At 40.8% G+C, this 25,895-nt stretch overlaps 1 protein-coding gene across 2 annotated transcripts in view; it reads right to left on the bottom strand.

Moving 5' to 3' along the window:
- Positions 1-20,567, bottom strand: part of IL5RA (interleukin 5 receptor subunit alpha) — a 38,729-nt gene extending 18,162 nt beyond the window's left edge. Inside the window, exons 1-10 of one of the 2 annotated variants that reach the window (XM_018038487.1) lie at positions 20,531-20,567; positions 19,108-19,251; positions 15,026-15,110; positions 13,024-13,169; positions 11,928-12,066; positions 7,891-8,044; positions 7,629-7,816; positions 5,035-5,180; positions 1,206-1,344; positions 381-827 (exon numbers count right to left, since the gene is read on the bottom strand). In XM_018038487.1, the coding sequence (XP_017893976.1) occupies positions 814-827; positions 1,206-1,344; positions 5,035-5,180; positions 7,629-7,816; positions 7,891-8,044; positions 11,928-12,066; positions 13,024-13,169; positions 15,026-15,110; positions 19,108-19,146 (1,050 nt within the window). In that variant the 5' untranslated portion in view covers positions 19,147-19,251; positions 20,531-20,567 and the 3' untranslated portion in view covers positions 381-813. Of the gene's footprint in view, positions 1-380; positions 828-1,205; positions 1,345-5,034; positions 5,181-7,628; positions 7,817-7,890; positions 8,045-11,927; positions 12,067-13,023; positions 13,170-15,025; positions 15,111-19,107; positions 19,384-20,530 lie in introns of those variants that run through there. The other variant, XM_018038488.1, reaches the window with a different exon arrangement.

Raw genomic sequence — 25,895 nt, 5'->3', positions numbered from 1 at the left:
GTCTTTCCAATAGTCAGGTATGGATGTGAGAGTTGGACTATAAAGAAAGCTGAGCGCTGAAGAATTGGTGCTTCTTAACTGTGGTGTTTGAGAAGACTCTTGAGAGTCCCTTGGACTGCAAGGAGATCCAACCAGTCCATCCTAAAGGAAATCAGTCCTGCATATTCATTAGAAGGACTGATACTGAAGCTGAAACTCCAATAGTCTGGCCACCTGATGTGAAGAACTGACTCATTGGAAAAGACCCTGATGCTGGGAAAGATTGAAGGCAGGAGGAGAAGTGGATGACAGAGGATGAGATGGTTGGATGGCATCACCAACTCAATGGACATGAGTTTGAGTAAGCTCCGGGAGTTGTTGATGGACAGCGAGGCCTGGCATGCTGCAGTCCATGGGGTCACAAAGAGTTGGACACGGCTGAGCAACTGAACTGAACTGAGGTCTGTTTTTGCTGAAGGGCTGGGTCTGAATCCAGATTTTGTGGACCCTGACCTTATTCAGTTTTGAAATCTTCTTTATGAAATGAAACAAAAATAAGAATTCCAAATTAGGCATGGAAACATTACAGAAATGGAGACCAGATTAGTAGTTGGCGGGTTGGGAATGAAGGAGGAGAGAGAGATGCATGTGCATGTAAGAGGGCACAAAGAGGAACCCTTGTGGTAATACATACATGAGCCTATGCGTGGAATAAAACTGCATAGAGCTAAATACACACACACATGAGTACATGTAGAATCAGTTAGATCTGAGGAAGATGGATGGGTTGATTGCTTGCCACTTTTTTGGGGTAGCATATTGCAGTGCAGGTTTTTAAGAGGTTCCTCCTGAAAGAAACCAAATGAAGTCTACATGAGTTCTTTCTGCATGTTTCTTTGCAGCTGCATATGAATTGATATCAAAATTAAAAAAAACATATTTTGGAAAAATTGGATAGAAGTGGAATTAGGTAATCTGAAAAAAATAAATAGGCACCAGACTTTGGAAGAGCTTGTGCTCTTGAGAAGCTTGAATGTTTACACTTCACCGTTCTTATGGTAAATCCACCTCTGGTCAGAAAGGCAGCAAGCCAACTGACAGGATAAGACATAGTAGAGACAAAGAAAGCATTTCAAGACTCAGAAGTGAACATGTCCACTTTCCAGGAGGATCTGTTACAACCACGAGTAAGGCCACTTGCTTTAAAATAAACAAGAGGTACTTACCCACATAAATAGGTTGACTCCACTCACTCCAGAGCCCCGTCGCTCTGCACACAGAGCTCACCGCTGCTCTCACTTGAATGTAATACTTAGAAACATCATCAATGATGGTGATGAGTGTATTGGTTGTCATTTTTTCTGTCTAAATGGGAAAAAATAACATGATAAGACTCTTCAGAACATGCTATTTAAATGATGCCAGTGACTAGACTGGAAGGTCATATGCAAGTGACTCAGTGTTCAGCAACCCGTTTAAAATCAATAAGACACACATCAGTTAGTATCTTCTAGATCACTTCAGTATGGATGTATTGGCAGTCATCCTTCGATGGAAAGCTAGTAGCAACCAAAATAAATAAAATAGGCAATTGTAAGATCTCAGTGATCCATCTGGGTCCAACTGATATTTCCAGAGTGAAAGACTAGAGTGGCCAGTAGCAGGATGAGTAACTCCCATCATCTTGTCCCAAGATATTCTGTAATCACCTAACAACAGGCCGTGGCTTCCATCATACTCAACAGGTGCCAGCAAAGTGCAGTCTATGACACATCTGGCCTGCTGCCTGTTTTTATGGAAACTGCAAACTAAGACTGACTTATATATTTCTCAACAATTGAAAAATATAAAAAGTATTTTGTGACACATGAAAATTACATGAAATTGAAATTTCAGTATCCACAAACAGTTTTACTGGAATGGAGTTAGGCCTATTTGCTTGTTATCTGTCGCAGGGCTGAGTAATTTTGGCAAAAACAGAACAGTCTACAAAGCCTAAAATATCTCCTCTGTGACATTTCACTGTAAAAGCTTGCTGATCCCTGTTTCAATGTGTCACTCCTGGCCGGGGCTAGGGAGAAGTGAGGGGTGGAGGGTGCATAAGGAGGTAGAAAAAAGCAGGGCCCTTGAATCTAGGAAAAGGGGGCTTGAATCCTAGCTCTAACCTCTAACTAAATGCAGGGCTAGTTGCTTGACCTCTCTGAGCCTCAGTTTTCTCATCTGTAAAATAGGAATAATACCATCAAACCAATGAATTATCAAATAAAGAAGCCCTAGATGGTGACTGCAGCCATGAAATTAAAAGACGCTTACTCCTTGGAAGAAAAGTTATGACCAACCTAGATAGCATATTGAAAAGCAGAGACATTACTTTGCCAACAAAGGTCCGTCTAGTCAAGGCTATGGTTTTTCCAGTGGTCATGTATGGCTGTGAGAGTTGGACTGGGAAGAAAGCTGAGCGCCGAAGAATTGATGCTTTTGAACTGTGGTGTTGGAGAAGGCTCTTGAGAGTCCCTTGGACTGCAAGGAGATCCAACCAGTTCATTCTGAAGGAGATCAGCCCTGGGATTTCTTTGGAAGGAATGATGCTAAAGCTGAAACTCCAGTACTTTGGCCACCTCATGTGAAGAGTTGACTCATTGGAAAAGACTCTGATGCTGGGAGGGATTAGGGGCAGGAGGTAAAGGGGACGAAAGAGGATGAGATGGCTGGATGGCATCACCGACTTGATGGACGTGAGTTTGAGTGAACTCCGGGAGTTGGTGATGGACAGGGAGGCCTGGCGTGCTGCGATTCATGGGGTCGCAAAGAGTCGGACGTGACTGAGTGACTGAACTGAACTGAACTTTGTAAAAGCCAAGCTTAAATATATTTTGGGTTGAATCACATTAAAACTGCTAATATTCAGCAATCCATTCTGGATCTGCAAAAACAACCATTTGGGGTATTTCAACTTAATAATATACACTCAGTAAATTCCAGTTTGTCATAGGTAACACAGACTAACATTCTATAGTGTTGAATTGAGGCTGTTTCTCACAAAGCCTTCTATATTCTCTCTCCTGGTCAGTGTCTTCACCATGCAGCTAATTCCCTCTGCCCCAAACCAAGTTTTTGTCCCTGGGGCCTCCATGTTACATACTCCTGGATATATTTCTCCCTTCCTTGTCTCTACTCCAAAAACACTGCCATTTTCCTCATCAGTTTTTGCTTGGACCATTGCAGTAGCCATGAGACTGCTATTTCTATCTCCACATGTTCCCTCTATCCATACCCAGCTTTTATGCTGCTACCAAAATAATTCTGCATTTCTCCAGATGTGTTCACATTTCCCTATGGAGTAAAACACTCCAGTGTCTTCCATTGCTAATGGCCATGGTTTTAAAAAGAGAAACTACTTTTTCCAAGCAAAATCTTGGAGGCATTCTGGGAGAAGTCCTAATGAGAGAGCTAGAATTATGATTCCAGTGTTGGTCTTATGTCCAGCTGCCTGAATTACTACAGCTTGGCTGAAGGAACCATGTTCTCTCAAGCCTTGGTTACTCCTTCTGCCTAGGGCCCTGGCCACTCCAAGTGTATTGGAGGACTGGCGTGAGTGAGGGCTGTTTATTGTGGTCCTCAAGGAGGAAATATACAAATGAAGACAATTTGGAAGCTTTCATAGCAAGTTGACATTGCCATGGCATCCAAGCTCAGGATCACTGGGTTTGTCTTTGGCTATACTTGATTTTTCTAGCAAATCATACCAGTATATGGTGGATTAGACATTTTAAAAAGAAAGCCAGCTTTTTGCCATATTTACTTGGGCATGCTGGCTAAAAAAGGTCCTTCTCTGCTTCTCCCACTAGGCAGGTTTCTATTCATCCTTCAAGATTCTGTTCAATGCCTCTCCCTTGGGTGGAGGCCCTGGCTGCTTGCTTTGTTGACTCCCTGCTTTGTATCCACCCGGCCTCTTGGTCAGGCAGCTCTGAGACTGGGTGAGCGCATCCTGCAGACCAGGCCTCTTGAGAGCAGAAATGGCGCCAATTTGTCCATCTCTCACTAAGAAGACAGCTTATAAACATCTTTGTTAAACCAAACTGAGTTTGCAAGGCAGGAGTTTGAATCCTGACTTCTCCAATTTTTTACTTTGCTTTGTGACGTTGGGCAACTTACTTAATCTCTCTGTGCCTCACTTTCCTGTAAGATGGGAGTGACCATTGTATAATTATATAATAGAGAAACTGTAAGTATAACAAGGGCCTACCCTGGCTCAGTTGATAAAGAATCTGCCTACAATGCAGAGACCTGATTTTCCATCCCTGGGTCAGGAAGATCCCCTGGAAAAGGAAATAGCCACCCACTCCAGTATTCTTGCCTGGAAAATTCCATTGACAGAGGAGCCTGGTGGGCTACAGTCCATGGGGTCACAAAAGTCAGATATGAATGAGCAATTAAACCAAGTATTAACAAAGCTTAACTTACAGTTGATGCTGAATAAATATTGACTTTAATTTAGCTCCTTTCCCCTTGACTTTTTTGTCCATTAGGGCTAATGAAGTGGCATTTTTTTTAAGTTGTGGTAAAACACACATAACAAAAAGTTACCATCTTAACCATTTTTGAGTGTGTGGTTCAGCAGGAAAAGTACATTCACACTGTGCACCCCATCTCCTGCTTTTATCTGTTGTGAATGATGCTGCTGTGAACATGTTTGTTCAAAGGTCTTTGAGACCCTGCTTTCAATTCTTTTGGATATGTACCCAGAAGTAGAATTGGTGGGTCATATGATAATTCTATTTTTAATTTTTGAGAAATCCCCGTACTGTTTTCCATAGCAGCTGCACCATTTCCCCAACAGTGCTAATGGACTTTTATCTGACCCTTCACATAATTTTCAACCCAAAATAGGTCCTTTCAAGACAAAAAAAACCAGTAAGGTTTGATTTATTTTTACAAACTGGGATAGTTGGACTTTGTTAGTTCCAGGCTATAACCAAAGCTGTCAAATGGACAAGAATTATTTTTTTTTTTAAGAAACCTGTCATCAAATAATGGAATGATTGGAATTATTACCTGAAAATATCCTTTCTTTGCATTGTAAATTTTCACCTCATAATCAAAGCAGTGGCTTGGAAAAGCAGAAACTGGTTTTTCCCAGTGGATAGAGAGACAGGTTCCTTTGAGCTCTGCCGTGACGTTCGCTGGAGGATTTACTCGATCTGTGTTAGAGAACAAGGGCTTGGTGATCATGGTTGATAAGTGCAGTCCACCCACATTTCTCAAGGTATTTCTAAGCTACATGGTCTCAAGTATTTTCCTCCAGCATTTAACCAACAAATCTGCAAGCCGCAGAACTCCGGCAGCTCACATCTGACTCCCATCTTACAGCTACAGGAGAGATCTCTTCTGTAAACCTCAAAAATTCCTACTTAAACAGTCTCGAATGGTTGAATGCCCTTTCCTTCAGCTTGTTAAGGCCCACCCCACCATCCATTTTTACTTGCCAAGTTGGGCCAACCTGAAGGTAAACCCGTTCCTGGAGAGATGGTGTCCTAGAAACCCAGCTAAGCCCTGTGCTATGGAACAGGTGTGGCTGGGCTGATCACTTCCTCTTTCTGGGCCTCAGTTTTTATTTCATTTTGGTTTGTGTATCTTGTTTTCGTTTGTTGCGTGGATTTTGTTTTTTCTTACAGAAAAAGAACGGGTTGGGCTAAATCTGTCTTTGCTTATAACTCCATAGTTCTTTACCCTGAAATCTCACTTGATTAATCGCTTTATGGTCACTTGATATGGGTGGAAATTATTTCTAATTGAGTGAACTTGTCTTAAGTTATGTGACTTGGATCTCACAATTTCTGAATCATAGGGACAAGCTAAAAATGGGGCCCACTCTCTCCAGAGCCTGCCATCCCCTAAGCCAAAACATTTTTCACCAAGAGAACATTTATTTCTTGTAGTAATATGAGGAATTGGTCTCAATAAAATGAAAATCCTACAAGAAAATAAATGCCCATAGTCTGTCCCAGGCTGTGTCCATTTTCATATTAACATTATTGTTTCATAGGTCTCTCTCAGTATTTTTTATTACCTGTTTTCATGAAAGTGACATTTTTCAGTCATTTAATGACCTAAAATATGCTGTTGGAAGAGAATTGTATAACCTCTTTAGCAAGTACTCTGATTGTTTAAACAAAGTTATACTCCGCTCAATACACATATGGATGATAGAAAAGTAGAAACAGATACATATGTCACAAACCACATCCTTTAAATAATAACATTTTGCATATTTATTGCATACTTAGGCCAGGCACCGTTCTAAGCACTTAATTAATGTACTTAATTGTCACACAGACCTTGTAGGAAGAACTGATTTCCCCCCATATTTCAGGTGAAAAGCCTGAGGCACAGAGAAATGGCCAGCCTGTCTAAGGTCACTCAGCGAGTGAGTGGGGGAGCCAGGGTCCGTGGCCAGGCAGCCTGGCCCCACAGTCCACACTACTAACCACGCCATCATGGAAACCTTGAACACGAAGCACCAGAAATGCTATGTGAAGGGCTCCCGATGAGTTTCATTAATACATGTATTTAGGATGAGGGAGAAGGTCTTTAGTTTTGCAAACTGAACAAGCGAAAGCTTAGCTCATACACTTCAGTCAGAGAATCACATGGTGAGGGAGACCTGCTACCTCAAGAAGGCCCAGAGGGGAGAGTCCAGAGGGCAGAGGACTGTGAGAGGAGTGCACGAGAAGCTGGGGACAGAGCGAGCTCAGGGTGAGACACCTGGCTGCCTTTGGGTAGCTGAGGGACCTTCTGGTGGGGAAAGAATCAGACTTGTTTGGGGGTGATGCCAGCCCGTCACAGGATCTGTGGGCAGACATTTCACAAGCCCAGCCAGAGCTGCTGAGTGGTGGTCTGGGCTTCTTTCAGCAGGGAGCTCACTTTCCGTGGGTTCTCAACCAGGGGAGATTTTATCCCCTAGGGGACATTTAGAAATGTCTGGGGAATTACTAGGACCCACAAGGACCTGCTGTATAGCACACACAGCTCTGCTCAGTGTTATGCGGCTGCCTGCGTGGGGAGGAGTTTGGGGAACAGATATGGGTATATGAATGGCTGAGTCACTGCCGTGCCCTGAAATTATCACAACATTGTTAATTGGCTATATTCCAATATAAAATCAAAAGTTAAAAAAAAAGAGGACTAAGTTTTAGAGATCTGCTGTTCAACATCGTCCCTATAGTCACCAATACTGTATTGTGCACCAAAGATTGGTGGAGGATAAATCTCATGTTACCTCTTACCTCTCTTACCTCAATAAAACTAAAAAAAGTAAAGATCATTAGATACTGAGGTTAAAAAAAGGTCTGGGGACATTTTTATTGTCACACCTTGAGAATGGGGTGGAGTGCTATTGGCGTCTAGCAGTTGGAGACCCGGGCTGCTCCTGAACACCTTGTAAAGCACAGGACAGCCCCAGAGACTTGTTTGGCCAGGTAATATGAGTAGTGCCGAGGCTGAGAAACCTTGACCCTGTGGTTTTTAAGCAGGAGCCATGTGGTCATTCAGTATTAGATAAGTAGCCAAACTAGGTGATATTTATAAACCCTCCCAGTGCTGAGATTCTGCAATTCAATTATTCTGGTTTTGTGTCAAGCCTGTCTTACCAATGGCATGAAGGGCAAAGAGCTGATCGAAAGGCTTGATCGCAGCTTCCTTGCTCGAGCCGTTAACATACACTGCAAGGGAGTCTCGCCCTTTGCTGTTGATGAAAGTCCTGGGAAACCAACAGGCAACATTTCTCTGCAGGACATCTTTGCTGTATTCCTGACATTCTTCAATCCGAGAGCGATACCTATATTGGAACACTCATAAGTTTTTAAGGCTGGAGGAAACAACCCATCCGCATAAGTGAAAATCGGTACTAACCTATAGTAGAGGAAATACTGTGTATCATCAGGGGCATCCTTGCCAACAAGCCAGGTGCAGTGAAGAGAAACTTGGTATGGTTGGAAGTGTGTGTAATTATCTGCCTTCGTGTTTGTGGTGCAAGTTAAATTCACAATCTCAGTTCCAGGAGACCCTAGGTGGTCAAAAAAATTAGAAAAAAAATAGCAGATATACATGAATTGTTTCACATTTTGCTGTACAGTGGAAAGTAACACAACATTGTAAGTTAATTCTATTCCAACAACAAAAAAATTCTGCTTTAAGAACAAAGCATTGCCACAATAGTTTTTGATAGTTTCTTTTAAACCCATAGGGATTGGGGACATCAAAAAGTAATTGTCACCACACAGTTATAGAAAGCTGTTTGCAAAAGGTCAGCTTTCTGGAGGATGAACTAAAATGACTAAGCCCTACTTTCTGACTTCAAAAGTTTTGCAGCTTCTTTGCAGGGAGGGTTTATATGTGATAGATATCAGAGTTCAAGAGCAGTGTGATAGATTGTCATTCAGAGCTTGGTATACAGCAGCCTCAAGGTTCTGATGCTCCATTGTCAATAACTAGGTATGACTGAGAGAGCTAATTGAGGAAGGTCTCCAACGCCACTTTGCATCAGAGAATGAAGGGATTCATTAGGTAGTATCCAAATGCTTCATGAGTAACAGAGATTGCCGCCCAAAAGGAAAGTAGTTTTGGCAACATCGCAAAAGAACACTGCCTCTTTAGAGACTCAGTACACAGACTAGAGTGTTAAAGTCTACTGTAGGTCACCGTAGAGCACTGAGTAGAGCTCCCTGGGCTATAGACTCTGTTCTCATTAGTTGTCTCTTTTATACGAAGTGGCGAACATATGTCAATCCCAGTCTCCCGATTCACCCTACTCCCTCTTCCCCTTCGGTATGTTTGTTCTCAGTATCTGTGTCTCTGTTCTGCTTTGCAGGTAAGTTCATCTGTACCATCTTTGGAGATTCCACATGTGCGGTGCTTAGTCGCTCAGTTGTGTCCAACTCTTTGCAACCCCATGGACTTTAGCCCTCCACGATCCTTTGTCCATGGAATTCTCCAGGCAAGAATACTGAAGTGAATTGCCATTTCCTTCTTAATATGTGATACTTGTTTTTCTCTTCTGACTTATTTCACTCTGACAGTAGGTCCAGCCACATCACTGCAGATGGCACAGTTTGGCTCCTTTTACGGCTGAGTAATATTCCATTATATATATGTATCACAACTTCTTTATCCGTTTCTCTATTGATGGACATTTAGGTGGCATCCATGCCCTGGCTATTGTAAATAGTGTTGCAGTGAACATTGGGTTTCATGTATCTTTTTGAAATATGGTTTTTTCCAAGTTTATGTTCAGAAATAGAATTGCTGGGTCATATGGTAGCTCTATTTTTAGTGTTTTTGAGGAACCTCCATACTGTTCTCCATAGTGGTTGTATTAATTTATATTCCCACCAGTAGAGTAGGAGGGTTCCCTTTTTTCCATATTCTCTCCAGCATTTATGTATATATTTTTTGATGATGACTGTTAGGGCCAGTGTGAGATGATACCTCATTGTAGTTTTGATTTGCATTTCTCTTAATAAATTAGTGATGTTGAGCATCTTTTCATGTTTGTTGGCCATCTGTAGGTCTTTGGAGAAATTTCTATTTATGTCTTCTGCTCATTTTTTGATTGGGTTGTCTTTTTGAAATTGAGCCTCATGAGCTGTTTGTATATTTTGGAGATTAATCCCTGTCATTTGCTGTGTGGGCAGATATTCTCCCCATTCTGAGGATTGTCTTTTCGACTTGTTTACAGTTTCCTTTGCTGCGCAAAAGCTTTGAAGTTTCATTGGATCCCATTTGTTTACTTTTGTTTTTATTTTCATTACTCTAGGAGATGGGTCAAAAAAGACCTTGCTGCAGTTTATGTCAAAGAGTGTTCTGCCTGTGTTCTGGTCTAAGAACTTTTTAGTGTCTGACTTTGCATTTAGGTCTTTAATCCACTTTGAATTTATTTTGGGGCTATATGTATATGTGTGGCTGATTCACTTTGCCGTACAATAGTGTGTTTCTGCGATACAGCAGTGTATATGTATGCAAGTATATATGTGTGTGTGTGTATGTGAATATGTGTATATATATATATATATGATATGTGTGCATATACACATGCACACGTGTGCATGCTTGGTTGCTCAATCATGTCTGACTCTTTGTGACCCCCATGGACTGTAGCCTGCCAGACTCCTCTGTCCATGGAATTTGTCGGGCAAGAATACTGGAGTGGATTGCCATGCCTTCCCCAAGGGAATCTTCCAGACCCAGTGATCAACCCGAGTCTCCTGTGGCTCCTGCATTGGCAGGCAGATTCTTTACCACTGAGCCCCTGGGAAGCCTTTATATATGTATACATATGCACACACATACACACATGTATGCACACATTTTCATATATATACACACATATATATGTATGTGTGTGTGTGTGTGTGTGTGTGTGTATACTCCTCTGGCACTAAATGACCAGATAATCTGTGCCAAGTTAGTTTAGCATTTCTGAGGTCTGCTTCTCTCCCAGTTTCCTTCCAAGGAATGATGTGGTGTGAATTCAGTCTGATTCAAGGCAGAAATAATGACTTTTTCACTATTGTCACCCCACATCAGGGTGCTCAGAGCAGTCGAGGTTGCAGAAGTGTGATTCTGAAAGGCTTGTTATAGGCACACTCCAGTTACTCACTGCAGGGAGGTGGACACGTGCTTCCGTGTACAGCAGACGACTTGTGTTTGTGGTCTTCTGTCTACCTTAGATTCTGTCTCTGCCTGTGACATCAAGCCTACTGTGAACTGGCCGCTGCGTGGTCCAGACATCATGTTCTGCCGAGTGAATGGGAAGGTCATGATGCTGCTCTCGGTCACACACGTGATGCAGGAGGCATGGCCTTTTCATCAGTGATGTGATGAGAGGATAGTTTGGCTGTTAGCCGCAGCCAGACTGGCCCAGGCCATTGTTGTTCTGTGCGCGCACACACGTCTCAAGACTTGGTGGCCTGTTCTCCTTTTTTCTTTCTCTGTTCTGTGTGTGTGTGTGTCTGTTTGTTTTCAAGGTTTGAATCATAAGTGTCACTGGTTCTAAGTATTAGAAACCCCAGCTTTCCACAGAAGGACCATCTCGACATAGTAGGTGTTAATCTCTGTGCTTGTGGCACTCGGGCTATCCAGTCTCATGGCTTCTGTGGACTGTCAGCCCAGTTTTCTTCAGTTTCGTTTGAGAGGCCATAGAATTGTAAGCATCCACTAGTGTAACAGGGAACACTGTGTCTGAAGCCTGAAGCACGTGCTGCTTGTATGCTGGTGCAGGGAAGCGGGAGACTCCACCCTGCACCCGGGGCGATACAGCCCAGGAGAGCAGGGTTAGCATCTATTCACTGTGAAAGATAGAGGAGGAAGCAGTGTGTTGTGCCAGGTGAGTAGCACAGCATCCCTGAATGAGTTCTGAAAGGAACAGCAATGCTCTGTGCATCAGATGGAAAAAAGGAGGCTTCCTAGAGCAGGTACGATTTGATTTGGGCTTTGAAGGATAGGAAGAATTCAGAAAAGCAGGCTGAAGAGGTGAGCTCAGGGCAGTGAGGGCTCAGAGGCAGGACTGGGCTGGTGTGGAGGGGTCATGGTTGGAAGTCATCTGAGAAGAGCAGAGGGTTCATGTGGGGAGCGAGTGGAAAGATGTCCTAGAACCCAATTATGAGAGAGCTCAGCTTTTGTTTACGACTCCCTGTCTTCTGAGCCGGGGAGGGAGAAGAATTCTCAGTGTTTGCAGGGAGCTGCTGGATGGGATTGACTGGGTTACGCACACTAACCAGTGATCTCGGTCTCAGAGATCTGGGTCTCGGAGAGGACCTGGATGAGGTAAAAGAATACTGTAGGGACGAGTGACCAACTTCAAGATAAAAGCGAGGCGTGTTCCTCTCCTGACTTCCCCGTGTTTACAAAAGTCTGGAATTTAAAACCAGGCTCTCAGAGACCTGCCTTACCTGGTGGGGCCTTAAGTTCTGCAGAAACCCAGCTGCTGGCTTGTAGGGAGTGGTCGCTCCACGGCACTGTCTGCACACTTGCTGAAAAGCCTTTGTGAAGGATGGTTACGAGGCTTCTCTCAGTGTTCCTGGTTTCATACTAAAAATAAAACCCACAAGTCATGATATGTAAAGGGGAAATGACCTTCAGAGAACTATTTAATCAAATAGGAGTTTGCTTCCACTTTTTAAATGGCATGTAAACACAACGCAATGCAATCATTCTGCTAGAAAAAATCAAACCCAGCCTTTCAAGGTTATGTTCTTATCCCTAAACTCATCAATCAAGTTGTACACATTAAATAGGTGCAGCTTTTTACCAGAAGTAAAGTGGTTTTAGAAAGGAATAAACAAATTGCCTAGTTCTAGATTGGTACATGTTTTAAAAATACGTAATGAAATATAGAAAATAACTATTCAAGGATACCTGAATAACTGCTTCTTATCAGTGCTACAGTTCAGACTCCAGTTTCCTGTGGCCACCATCTCTGGCTCCAGTCTCTTCCCCAGAGGTAAATTTTTGATGGAGAATTCTCTAGAATTCCATATTGACTGACATAGTATTACTTCTCCCTTCGTTTGATTTATTGCACATCAGCTCGGTACCTGGTGCTTTAATCTATCCCTGCAGTGAACTGAGGGCTCTGGGATCTTAAGTGACTGATGGAAGGTAGTAAAGGCAGGAAGTGGCTGAACTGGGATTCGAATTTGACCTTTTCCATTAGGTACAGTGGCCCCTCTCCTCTTTTGCTTGGTTATTCTCTTCTGTTCTTTTGAATATTTTAGAGGCAACATAAAATCAATATCTAAACCACTGTAACTCAGAAGTTACTAAACTTTATTGTTAAGTGGAAGCGTTGGTCCCACAGTTAAAGATGCCCCGAGCCACTGTCTTAGTGCTGGTGTGGCACTAGTTCTCAGCCATTTCAGTGGAGGCATTGCCCTCCTAGGAGTGTGACAGAAAGCTCTGTAGTGGTTCCCTCTCTTTTTAGTTGAAATTTCCTTTAATAAGGGAAATTCAGTCTAGGTAAGCATTGCTGTCAGAATAAACACTTACCTCCTCTTCTTGTGGAGCATTTATTTTCACATGATATCCTAGCTGGACATTGCTTTGTTCTTGATCAGGATTTGGTTCCCAGCGTAAAAGAACTTGAGCTAAATTGACAGCTTTAATGGTGAAATTGACTGGTGGTAGAAGTAAAGCTGTTGATCAAAAGAAAAAAGCCACGCAATGTTTAATTATATGGAACATTTTTAAACCATTAAATGTTTTATTGTGTAGTATAGTATTTTATTATGCTATCAGAATGTACAACACTGAAATAATCTTCGGAAAATGTTCTTTAGAACTGTTTTTAGCTCATTATCTTTTTTTACTTTGCTCAGGTATTTACCTATAACACCTACAGGTGTTTTATTGAAATATGAATATTTTACTACATTATTATTCAGTATAATAATTTTCAAAGGGTCATTATCTATTAATGGACTAAAATAATATGTTACTTTGTGGGTAGCAATGTGTTTAATGACATCTAATAAAATTGAATAGAAAATATCAGGTGCGTCAAACATAAGAAGTCCTATTTCATGAACAACTTATTTCTGTTCCATAAGTATAGTCACATATTTGTATACTGGTTCAGGATGTAAAGATTTGTTTCTTACTATGATTCAAGGTCAAAAAACTTGTAAGCAAAATTACTCACTCAGCATTTATAAAAAGAAAATGTTTTTTCCACCCTCATGAACCACTCTCTAACAGTGTCTTCAAAATCAAAGCTTTCGTTTAAATTACAAAATCAATGCCTGTTCTTAGAAATCTTGGGAAGCACAGATGACAAAAAAAAAAAGAAAATACAGCCACAGTTTTATCACTGAGTGGCATTAACATGTAAGACATTTATTGTCTTTTTTTCATGAGCATACATTTATACAGCTTTTAAAATTTTTGCTAAAGTTGGGCTTCCCTGGTGGCTCAGATGGTAAAGAGTCTGCCTGCAGTTTAGCAACTGCTACTGCTGCTAAGTCGCTTCAGTCGTGTCTGACTCTGTGCGACCCCATAGACGGCAGCCCACCAGGCTCCCCCGTCCCTGGGATTCTCCAGGCAAGAACACTGGAGTGGGTTGCCATTGCCTTCTCCGGCTGTGCAGAAGACCCGGGTTCAATCCCTGGATCTGGAAGATCCCCTGGAGAAGGCAATGGCAACCCACTCCTGTATGGGTTTCCTATCTTGTGTGGAAAATCCCATGGACAGAGGAACCTGGTCAGCTGCAGTCCATGGGGTCGCAAAAAGTCGGACATGACTGAGTGAGTTTACCCCTTTTGCTTATAGTATTGTACAATTATGAAACCTTTGATGAATTTACTCGTCAGCACATTTCCACTGACATTTAAGATTGAATAGCTTTCCACGACTCTGCCTCCACACCTGCTACATACAGACTTCTGGGGCTCTGTCTGTACTTCACTGACCATTACGGTGGCCACTGGCCACATGTGGCTATTTAAATAAAATCAGAGTTCACTGTCTTAGTTACATGAGCCATATACCCAGTGCTCAATAGTCAAGTATCAGTGGGCAGTGCAGATACGAGAACATAGTCATTATTGCAGCAGGTTCTCTTAGTGCTAGTGGGGGACTCATGTGATGGGTTGTTTTTTTTTCCTTAAACCCACTGATAACAAGTTTCTGAACCAAACATAGTGGAAGCTTCTTATTCTTTGGTTCTGAGAACTTTGAGAGGACTTTGAACTATATGCTTGTCTGGGAAGGTGTCCAGATATGTCCACCAGCTGCAGCTTTATTCTGAGTGCCCGTTTACCCACACTTGGAATACGATTTCCCACTGCAACATAAAATATCTGCTTCAGCCAACTTTGCTTTCTTAAAATATAGTATGTTTCAAGAACCGATATTCTGATAAGAATAAATGTTCCATCCCTTTTTTAAAAAATCATGATTTCCTAATTGAGTCTTATTTAGGAGAAAGTAATACTATCCTTTTTTGTAATGTACTTATTTTTTTTAATTATTGAATTTAATAGGTGGCACTTACATTTTTTATCAGGAAGTAAGTCTGCTTGCAGTATTACTGCCGCCCCCAAAAGAATCAGTAATTCAGGTGCCATGATGATCACATCCTACGGAAAACAGAAAGACAAAAATCCAAATGGCCACCTGTTGCCATTTCTAAGAAAAGCTGGTAGCTCCTTTCTAAAGAAAAGTATAGTCATTTGGCCATTTAACAGACATTTATGAACTTTATGTGTTAGAAATACAAATATGAACAAATCTTGGATTTTTGCCTTGCCAACATGGATCCATAATCTGAGAGACAGAATCAAGTATAAATCAATCATTGCAACTACAGCTTCAAGACTGCTCTAGTAAAGATGTGTGTAAGGAGCAAAGAGACTTCTGAATGTAGTCCTAAAGGGTATACTAGAGTTCTTACACACACGCAAGTGAGGAAAGGCGTCCACGGTGGCACATGGAGCCAAGCGAAGCCAGAAGAGAGGAAAGAAAGTAGAAGAAGGTTGATACTCCATGAGAGATCACAGCAGACGTTTGCACAGTAGAAGACAGTTAATCAAATTGAATATAAATATCATTACCAGTTTCACTAATAAGAATTTACATATGAGCATGACATGTCCAGCATGACAAGGAACTTAAATCTAAAATAACATTTACATGGGAAAAAGACGCTTTCTATCACAAACCTGGAATAAGTGTTTAGTACTTTAAATTTCAGGGAGGCAGAATTTTTTGATGAACCCAGAAAGAAATAGGCCATTAAAGGGAATGAAAACATAGTTATAGGCCTGAAGAAAATAAAACTGATATTTCTGTTTATTTTAAGTAAAAAAAATAAACACAATGAATCTAGAGTAGAAATATTAGCATAACTCAAGTGTGGCTGTCTGAGAAAAGTAGTTAGATTGTTTCAGGAATTTTTTTTTTAACATGTGAAAGAAAAGATCTCTTGTTGAGAATTGTAGATTAGAAATCTTGAATGTTTCCTTTGAAAATTTCGGAAGACATTTTTCATATGAACTTGACAAAAATAACATTCCGCCTGCTAAGTTTTGTCCTCCCCCGCACCAGATGATGAGCGTGTGTAGTTGTCCAATTTACAATGGTGAAAAGATGGCTAAAACACATAGACCCAGTCTCAGATCTTCCTCCAACTGTAAAACGCACATTCTACACTTACTTAAGTGATACAATTTTTAATTTAAAATTTTATTTAAGTGATGTGATATTTTTCAAACATAATTCTGGTAGAACCACAGAGGGTAGGCGTTGGCTACATGGATGCATTCAGGAAGAACCAAAAACCACACTTTCTTCACTTTTACTACTTACTAATGAAATTAGTAAAATGTCACAGCAGGAAGACATAAACGGCATACAAATCAATTAATTTCTTTTTCAGATAAATTCAAGTACTGCTAATCAGAGTTATGCCACTTTTAAAAAATGTTTTATTTTGTATTGAGATATAGCTGATTAACAGTGTTGTGATAGTTTCCGGTGCACAGTGAAGGGACTCAGACATACGTATACATGTGCCCATTCTCTCCCAAACTCCCCTCCTATCCAAGCGACCACATAACACTGAGCAGAGTTCTCCCTGCAGGTCCTTGTTGGTTTTCCATTTTGGATATAGCAGTGTGTACATGTCCATCCCGAACTCCCTGCCTCTCTCCCCCACCCTTCCCACCATCCTCCTGTAACCATAAGTTGGTTCTGTTAAGTCTGTGAGTCACTTTTTATTTTGTAAGGTCATTTGTATCATTTCTTTTTAGTTCCACATATAAGAGATGTCATACAACATTCCTCTTTGCGTCCAGAGTTACGCCCCTTTTGATAAAGAATCATCCTGTTCCTTTCTCTGATTTTACACCATGTAGAAAAAGAATTTTTAAAACAACAGGAACGATAAAAGCAGCTGTTCTAAAGTTTTTAAAGGTTTCAGTAAGTGAGAATGTTAAGGATTTAAAGGCATGCCTTGGTAATTTACTAAGCCTAAGATGCAAAGATAAGAACTCCTTAGAGACGTCCCTTGTGGTACAATGGTTAAGACGCCGTGCTTCCACTGCAGGGGTGGGCATCGGTTTGATCCCTGGCTGGGAATTAAGATCTCGTGTGCTATGCAGTATGGCCAAAAAAAAAGAAAAAAGTGAAAAAAAATCCTAAACAGACAACAGCAAAAATAGCTTCCTTTTCAAGTTTAGAAGGCAATGTCTTTGAAATTTCAGTATTTCCGGAAATTATATCACACGTGTTCTAAGTTTTCACTAATCATTATTACTAGGAGGAATTCTCAGTGAGAAAAAAATGCAAAATTGAGTTTCCCCAAGTGAGTTTTACTGACTGGCAAAGTAAGCAGTATGTTATAGTAAGTTTTACTGACTGGCAAAGTAAGTAGTATGTTATAACAGTACTTGTAAAAATAATAAATTGCAATTAAATTGTTGAAGTAATAAACTATCACATGCCTCAATGTGGAGATAATTGAATATTTCACATAACCAAGCAGTCTGCCCTAGAATTTTTTATGTGTTCTGATTTTATAGGTGATGAAAACAGAATTGTTTTTCAAATTTGACCAAAAATTTGTGATGATCAATTTATCGGCCATAAAACCACCATGCACTTTTTTTTTCACATTTTACTTTGATATTCTGTGTTTAGAAGGATGATAACTTTGAATAAAAGAAGTTGTCCTGTAGACAACACAAAATACTCAACTAGGAGTCCAAATATTACCAAGAATAACCATTTTTTTGTGAGCCAGATAAATTCAGTAAAAGCCTCAGTATTACTGAAGGTTCAGCAGGTGACCCTGTATTTTTCTATAATTGTTTGCTTTGCCCATTCCCTGAAAGCACCTTCAGCCTTTGCTCATGTCTTCTTAATATTTCTGGTCCTGGCAGAGCAGTCACTCCTACTGGAAAGCGAACTTGAATCTTTCGGGGTCATCTCTTTAACTCAGTGATATACTGTTACATAGACGTCAGCTGGGTAATTTTTTGTTGTCCAGTAGTTTCACTGCATTAAAATTTATAGAAATAACTTGTTTGGAATAACTTGTTATCCATTCTTCTCATGGATACTAATTAAAATCCAGCAGAAAACCATTAAATTTTTAAAGTAGATTCAAATTCAGAATGAAGCAAACATGGGTTGCCTACCTATTAATACCATTATCAGAAACGCGTGCCCAGTCTCTTAGAAAGACCACGGGCTCTCTGTTCCTGTCATATTTCATTGGGTTGATCTAAAATTCCTCGAGTGCTGTCTGAGAATCTGGCGTCTGGTAGGTGTTTTATTCTTTGAAATTTGGGAGTAAACAGGAGCACCATCACTCACAGTACAGATGTTTCTAGAAAGCAGGGTAAAGTCCTGACAATTATAGATGAATTTCCCCAGTGTTCCTGAGAACTGGTCAAATTCTACTGAAGTTCAGGCTTACGTTTTCCCCACTCTCTTTCCAGATTATTTTGCTGCCCAGGATGTTTGTTTTATAACCAAAGTTGTATTTACCCTTTTTAAAGAAACTTTTTGAGTCAGCTGTGGTGACAACTAATTAAAACTCAACTTCAGTGCACAGAAATTGAAAAGCAACTGAGAGGATTCATGGTCCGTTAAACCCTTAAAAGTAGAGTTTACTTTTTACTTCCCTTTTTTTTTTTTTTTCTGTACAGTGTAATCAGCAATAAAACGTATCTCTTGGGAGATGAAGAATAAATAAATAAACCAAGGTGTAAAATGCAAATGACATGTTTAGTTAGGTATGTTACATTACCCCGGAGTGAAAAATTGTGCATAGTCCTAAAAGTATGAGTCATTAGGAGCATATATAAGACATGCAAACTTTTTTCTGCTTTACTACAGGACTTCTGATTAATTTTCTGAAATAGTCCTTAAATACAACTCAGCGATTCAAACTGTTGCCCCAGTCATAAAGCCTTGTTAGCCAAGGTGGAAATGGTGCTGCCACCCTGAGTATTTGGGAAATGCTGGCAGAAAGAGTTTGCTGCCCAAATCTCCTAATGGTTCAGTGTCTTTCAGCTAATTGCACTTGGCGCCATGCCATCCCCCGTCCACGCTTCCCCATCCCAGGCATACCTGTCTCCTTTGGCCACTCCTCTCGTTTCTGGTGACCATCCACGCTCAGTGGCCAACAGCCAGGGCCGCCTCCATGCTGTCAGTGCCTGTGGCTGCAGCCGCACACCCAGCTCAGCTTCAGGCCCGGGCAGATGCTGCATATGCCTGGCTCCACACAAAATAAAGGCAAATTAATGCACAGCCCTTAGCAAGTCGAGCTCTGCAGGGAAAAACCTAGCAGAGGGACAAGTTAGACTAGAGCACGGCAGGCAGGGAGCACGTAGCAAACCTGGGCTGTCTAGGGGAGATGTGATACTCTTGGTACCTTGCCTAAAAATTTCCCCAAGCAGCATTTCAAGTAATGGAAACAAATGAGGTGATTTGATATCCCAAACTTTATTATGTTTGAAATGCAAACAGTTCACAAATAGCTACATACATTAACATGTTTTTCAGGAACTGTGAAAGAAGGCATACCCTTTCACAAGAAATATTAGAAATTGTACCGGGTAATTCAATTTTCGACCTGATGATTCATTAAATTGGGTATCAAATACATTAATCAATATGGCTATAAAAAGTCACTTTTCATGTGTTAATGAGTTGTAGGCTCATAGAGTATTAAGAGAACCTGATTTTTCTTTCCATGTCTTCCTTTCTCTCTTTTTTTTTTATTCCATCCATTTCTTCTGTATACATGGAAACATGTTTACACTGATTGGGGTGAATATTTAATAAAATAATGAACCTGAAACCGGGTGAGATATTTCAGCAAGTTTTTGGAGATTTTATATACAATCAAACAATTTTTTTTTTTTTCAAAATCCCAGAACCCTCAAAAGAAACAGAAAGCAGAATGCCTTCAGTTAAAGCCAGGGCAGCCATCTCCTCCTTTTGTTTCTGCATTTGTAACTTTCTTATTAATTCAGACTTCCTCATCAAGTTATTTTATCCTGTACCCTATTTTTTAAACTCATATATTTCCCCAGAAAACCTAGCAGAGTCTGTGTTCTCATTTTAATCTCGAAAGTATCTGCAACAGCGGGTAACAAGCGTCTTAAACAAGAATCAGCAAAAAACGTAGCTTTTATTCCAGTGTGACTCACCTTCGCATGGACTACACACCTCAGTTACTTAGCCCAACACAAAGGAATAGAATATTACACCCAGAGTGGACGTGACTGGCCTGATAACATGTCTATAGTAACGTTATTAGTTCCATTCCTGCTAATAATAGAGTTCTAAGGGGTTTTGTTTTCCCCATTTCTTCATGTAAAAGTTTGCCATATATTTACAAGTCATTCTTTCACTTTTTCTATTCCCCAGCTGCCCCCACCCCTGCCATGTAATGAAATTATTAGGAGGTGGAGCCCAGGGTAGTATTAGAGAGAAAAAAGAGGCATCTGCTCACTCAGAGATGAATCAGTTCTGGATCCCCACTTACAGAGAAGTGCAGTGGCCTGGCCATCAGAAGCTGCTTGCAGGGCACTGAAAATGAACCTTATCTCTGAACACTTTTGACTTAGAGGCAGATCTTCACTGTTTCATCATCGCAGCTGTGATGGTTACAAACTCACAGCCAGTTCCCTTGACGATGGGAGGGCAGCAGGGCTCCTCTAAGCGACTACCAAGGAGCATTTGTGGGCAGGTAGTTCTGGACGAGCCTTAACCCTGTAACGAAACTCCTGAGGACTAGACTGCTGCTGAGTGAAGGCCCTCTCTGTTCCTGATAGCCACTATCTGATAACTGTCTCATCTGCATTCTCACTATCTTTCTAGATGCTTTGTTCTATTCAGGAGTTTCAGTGAACACTGGCTCCTGGGTGGCAAGGGAGTAAATCTTTCCTGGGCACTTTCCAGAATTTCTGTTTTCTTCATGTGCTTCGTTCAGCTGGAGGATTTTTTGTGCCATTGTCACACAGTACCAGACACATGATTTAACAGAAAAATGGGGAATCTACCGCTCCCTACAAGCTGAGCAGCAGTTTTCAGTTTTCAGAGGTTCCTTAACCCTTCTCTGCTGTGTTAGCAGGGCCTGTGCCCTCAGATAGATGGGTATGTGCTGGGGGCGGGGCAGAGGAGGGAGATGCAGTTTCTGGTGTCACGAGTTGCTGGCCTTGGCAAGTCTGGACCTCCCTGCACATGGGGACAGTGGCCGTGTTTTTCTGTGCACACCCAAGACCTGCTGTCTCTGATCTCCCGGTTCCCGGTACAGTACCTAGCTGGTCTCTCCTCAGTACCTTCAATTTAAGTAAACCTGGTCGGGTTCTCCTGTCCTTTGTTCCATTTCTGTCTAGGGAATTTCCAGGTGAGTGACTTGCAAAACCGACTGTTAAAAATATGTTTCCCAGGGTTTGAATAGATGAAAATGCCACTTAATGTTATTAAGTGCCTGAGGCAAGTGGAGGTCTTTCCCTTTGAAAGGATATCTCCCGGCTTAGCCCATGGCGGTGAGTGACAAGCAGCCCCTGAGAAGTGGGAACAGAGGGGCCCGGGTCGCCACATAACTGATGTGAGAGAGGCACTGGCCAGGTGAGATGAGGGGTTCAGTTTACAAGATGAAAAATGACAGGCACCCCAGTGAGACTTCCTGCAAGCCAGTGAATGTCTTCTGCAAGGACAGCCACTGGGGCTCCCAAAGTAATCATTTTAGCAGTTGCCAAAAAAGAACCAGATCAGTTGTTGTTAGATGATCTGAAAAAACATGATTTTCCCTGGGGAAAGGAAAAGTTGAACTGGGAACTGAGAGAGAGCCATTTATTTGCTAAGATGGACCCAGAGAAGTTTAGCTACAGTATCAGCCGTCTGACCTACTTTTCAGAGTCCTGCGTCTAATTTTAGTTGCAGCATGTTTGTCATCCTCGAAACCTTAAAACTAGTTACTAACCATTGTGAGGGCAATCATTTCTGTCCAGAAAGGCTGTTTTAACAATTTCTATGTTTCTTACATGCATTTATTCAAGAAATATTTATTAAATTCATCTATGCAACATGCCAAAAGCTGTTACAGATACAGAGAACATCAGACCTGGCTCTTACCCTGGATACGATCTTTCTAGGTATATGACACTTTATCAGCCATGCCAATATTAAAAACCCAAAGAAATAAGCTTGCATTTTGTTCCCATGCCCTATTTCCAAATAAACCCAAGGAAAATAAGAGGCACAGCTTTACACAGTTTATTTTTTGTGGCAAGAACAGTCTTCTTTAGAATAAACTGTGACTGTCCAAAGATAGTATAATGGAACACGTTGGAAGAATTCACATAAATGGTTTTTCAAAAAGTGAAACAAAATTTGGCCTGTGTTTATTTATTTGTTGCTGTTTAGTTTTAATTGGAGGATAATTGCTTTACAGTGTTGTGTTGGTTTCTGCCATACAACAACATGAATCAGCCATAGATGTGCCTATGTCCCTTCCTTCTTGACCTGCCTTTCTTAAGAAGCAAAATAATCCAGGTTCAGCCAGAGTATAGTTGAAAATGTGAATAGTAATGCCATGGAAATTAGGATTATGTGGTTCTTCCTTGAACCCTTCTTAAAGGCACTTGCTAAAGATTTCACCTGTAGGAATCCGATCTGTGGAAAATGTGAAATACAGACCAAGATTCATATGAGAGAGGGGAGGTAAACACAGTGCATTATACTTTGACTTAAAATAGTAAAAGTAGTGTGGAAGTGGTTAAGAGAAATATATAATTTTTTCAAGGTTGAAATAGGTTGATAATAAAAGGAGTGTTTATCAAGAACTGTTAAACACAGGGTACTATAGAAAAATGCTAAATAAAAACAACAGGAGTGCAAATACATATATACACACACATATGTGTGTGTATGTATGTATACATACTTTTTTTTTCCATAATCTCATATTCTATAAAAGACCAAAACGATAGGCATGGTTATCTCTAAGTGGTAGGTGTTTTAGTTAGCTATTGCTGTAGAGCAGCCAACCACAAACACCATAGTGGGAAACAGTGATAAGCATTTATTTCTTGCCCAAGCTTCGGAGTTTTGTCCAGGGTCTGGCTAAACTTGGCTGGATTCCAGATCACGGAGTGGGTTCAGGTTTATTCCAAGCATCTGTTGTTCACTTGAAACCAGTGGATACACAAGGTGTATTCTTTTCATGTGATCCCAAAAGTGCAAGAAGGTAAGATAAACTGGACACGAGCATCTGAAGTGTCCGCCTGTGTCACGTTCACTGACATCCCAAAAGTCAGGCCAAATTGCGTGGCCAAGCCCTGAGTCAAACGGCCCACACCCAGAGAACACTCCCCCACCTAGATAAGACAAGGGTGTGCACGTTTATAACCACAAGAGAGGAGTGAGAATTGGAACCAGTAGCTTGTTCTACCGTAGTGGGATTGATCTTTCCTTTGCATTTCTTTTTCTAAAATATTTGTTGTTGGTTTAATTTATTTGGCTGTGCTGGATCTTTGCTGTGCAACTTGGAATCTTCAGTCTTTAGTTGTGGCATGCAGAATCTTTTAGTTGAAGCCAGTGGGATCTTTACTTGGGGTATACAAGTTCTTAGTTTTGACATGTAGGATCTAGTTCCTTGACCAGGGATCGAACACAGGCCTCCTGCATTGGGAGCTTGGAGTCTTAGCCACTGGACCACCAAGGAGGTCCTTTAACTTCTTCTTATGTTTCTATTTATGCAAATGTTTACACAAATGGAGGAATAGTTTTGTTTTGTTTTGTTTTTTAAGAGAAATAGAGATCAATGGAATAGAATTGAGAGTCCAGAAATAAGCCCTCACATTTATGGTCAACTGATTTTTTGACACAGGAGGCAAGATAATTCAGTGGAGGAAAAAAAAATTCACTGTTCAGTAAATAATGCAGAAACATATGCCAAAGAATTGTATTCAACCCTTATACCTCACAGCATATACAAAAATTAACTCCACATGGATGGATGTAGAGATTATCGTACTAAATGACATACTATGTCAGACAGAGAAAGACAATGTCATATGATATCACTTGTGTATGGAATCTAAAAAAAAAATACAAATGATCGTAATTACAAAACAGAAATAAACTTAAAGACATAGAAAACAAACTTATGGCTACCAAAGAGGAAGGGAAGGAGGGATAAATTAAGAGTTTGGGATAAATAGATAAATAGGAAGGTCCTACTATGTAGCACGGGGAACTGTATTCAGTATCTTGTAATAACCTATAATGGAAAAGAATCTGAGAAGTAATATATATGCTCACTTTGCTGTATAGCAGAAACTAACATACACACACACATATATATGTAATATGTATATTTACCTACACACACACACATATATGTACACACACATACCCAGATCAAAGCAGATACCAAAAGCCAATATGCACGTGAACGACTGCTTGACATCATTATCGCAAATGAAAACCACAGTGAAATGCCTCTTCACACCCACTGGGATGGCTAAAATGAAAAAGAAAGGCAGTACTATTGGTGAGGATGTGAAGTTGGAACCCTCAGAGACTGTCGGCGGGACTGTAAAATGGTGCAATCACTTTGAAAAAGAGCCTAGCGGTTTCTCAAAAATGTTAAACACAGAGTTCCTGTATGACCCAGCAATTCCAGTCTTTGGCAAATACCCAAGAGAACTGAAAACAGACAGCCGCACAGAAGTGTCTACATGACTGTTCATAGCAGTATTATTCATAACAGCCAAAAAGTGAAACAAAAGAAGATATCCATCAGCTGATGAATGGATTGAGAATCTCTGGAATGGAATGTTGTTGCTGCTGCTGCTAAGTCGCTTCAGTCGTGTCCGACTTTGTGTGACCCCATAGACGGCAGCCCACCAGGCTCCCCCGTCCCTGGGATTCTCCAGGCAAGAACACTGGAGTGGGGTGCCATTGCCTTCTCCGAATGGAATGTTATGAAACCTTAAAAAGGAATGACGTTCTTAGGCATGGTACAACATGGATGAGTCGTGACAACATAAAGCTAAGTGAAAAAAACCAGTCCACCAAACTGACTTTGTATAGTTCCACTTATATTAAACATTTAGAATAGGCAAATCTATGGGAATAGAAAGTGGATTAGTGGCTTCCTAGGGCTGGATGGTGAGAATTTGGGCAAAATGGTAAGCGATTGCTAATGGGTTTGAGTTTTCTGTTTTATTTAACATTATTTTTGATTGGAGTAAAGTTGTATTACACTGCTGTGTTAGTTTCTACCGTGCAGCAAAATGAATCAGTCATATGTATATACATATCCTCTCCCTTTTGGATCGCCTTCCCATTCATGCATGTCACCATAGATAATTTCGTAGGGTTCCCTGAGCTATACAATATGTTCTCATTAATTGTCTATTTTCTCCATAGTTTCAGCAGTGTATAAATGTCAATCCCACTCTCTCAATTCCTCCCACCTGCTTCCACTTTCCCCTGTAACTGTTCTCTACTTCTGTTTGAGGGTTCTTTTGAGTTAATGAACGTGATGAAATGTTCTAATATTGATGATTGCCAATTCAGTGACTATACTAAAAGCGATAAGTATATTTTATGACATGTGAATTATGTCTCAGTAAAGCTGCTATTTAAAAAAAAATAAATGAACCAACAGAATTTAAATAGTATCCCAGGTATTAATTGAACAATCCCAGTATAAGATCAGTCAGTTTACAGTCTATGCCACTGTGCTTAGTTGCTCAGTTGTGTCCGACTCTTCACGATCCCATGAACTGCACCTCTGCCAGGCATCTCTGTCTATGAGGATTCTCCAGGCAAAAATACTAGAGTGGGTTGCCACTTAGGATCTTCCCAACCCAGGGTTTGAACCCAGGTTTCCT

The sequence above is a fragment of the Capra hircus genome, chromosome 22, assembly GCF_001704415.2.
Source record: "Capra hircus breed San Clemente chromosome 22, ASM170441v1, whole genome shotgun sequence".
Lineage (NCBI taxonomy): Eukaryota > Metazoa > Chordata > Mammalia > Artiodactyla > Bovidae > Capra > Capra hircus.
Note: the sequence above shows the minus strand (reverse complement) of the source record. Positions and strands in the feature narration are given on the sequence as shown.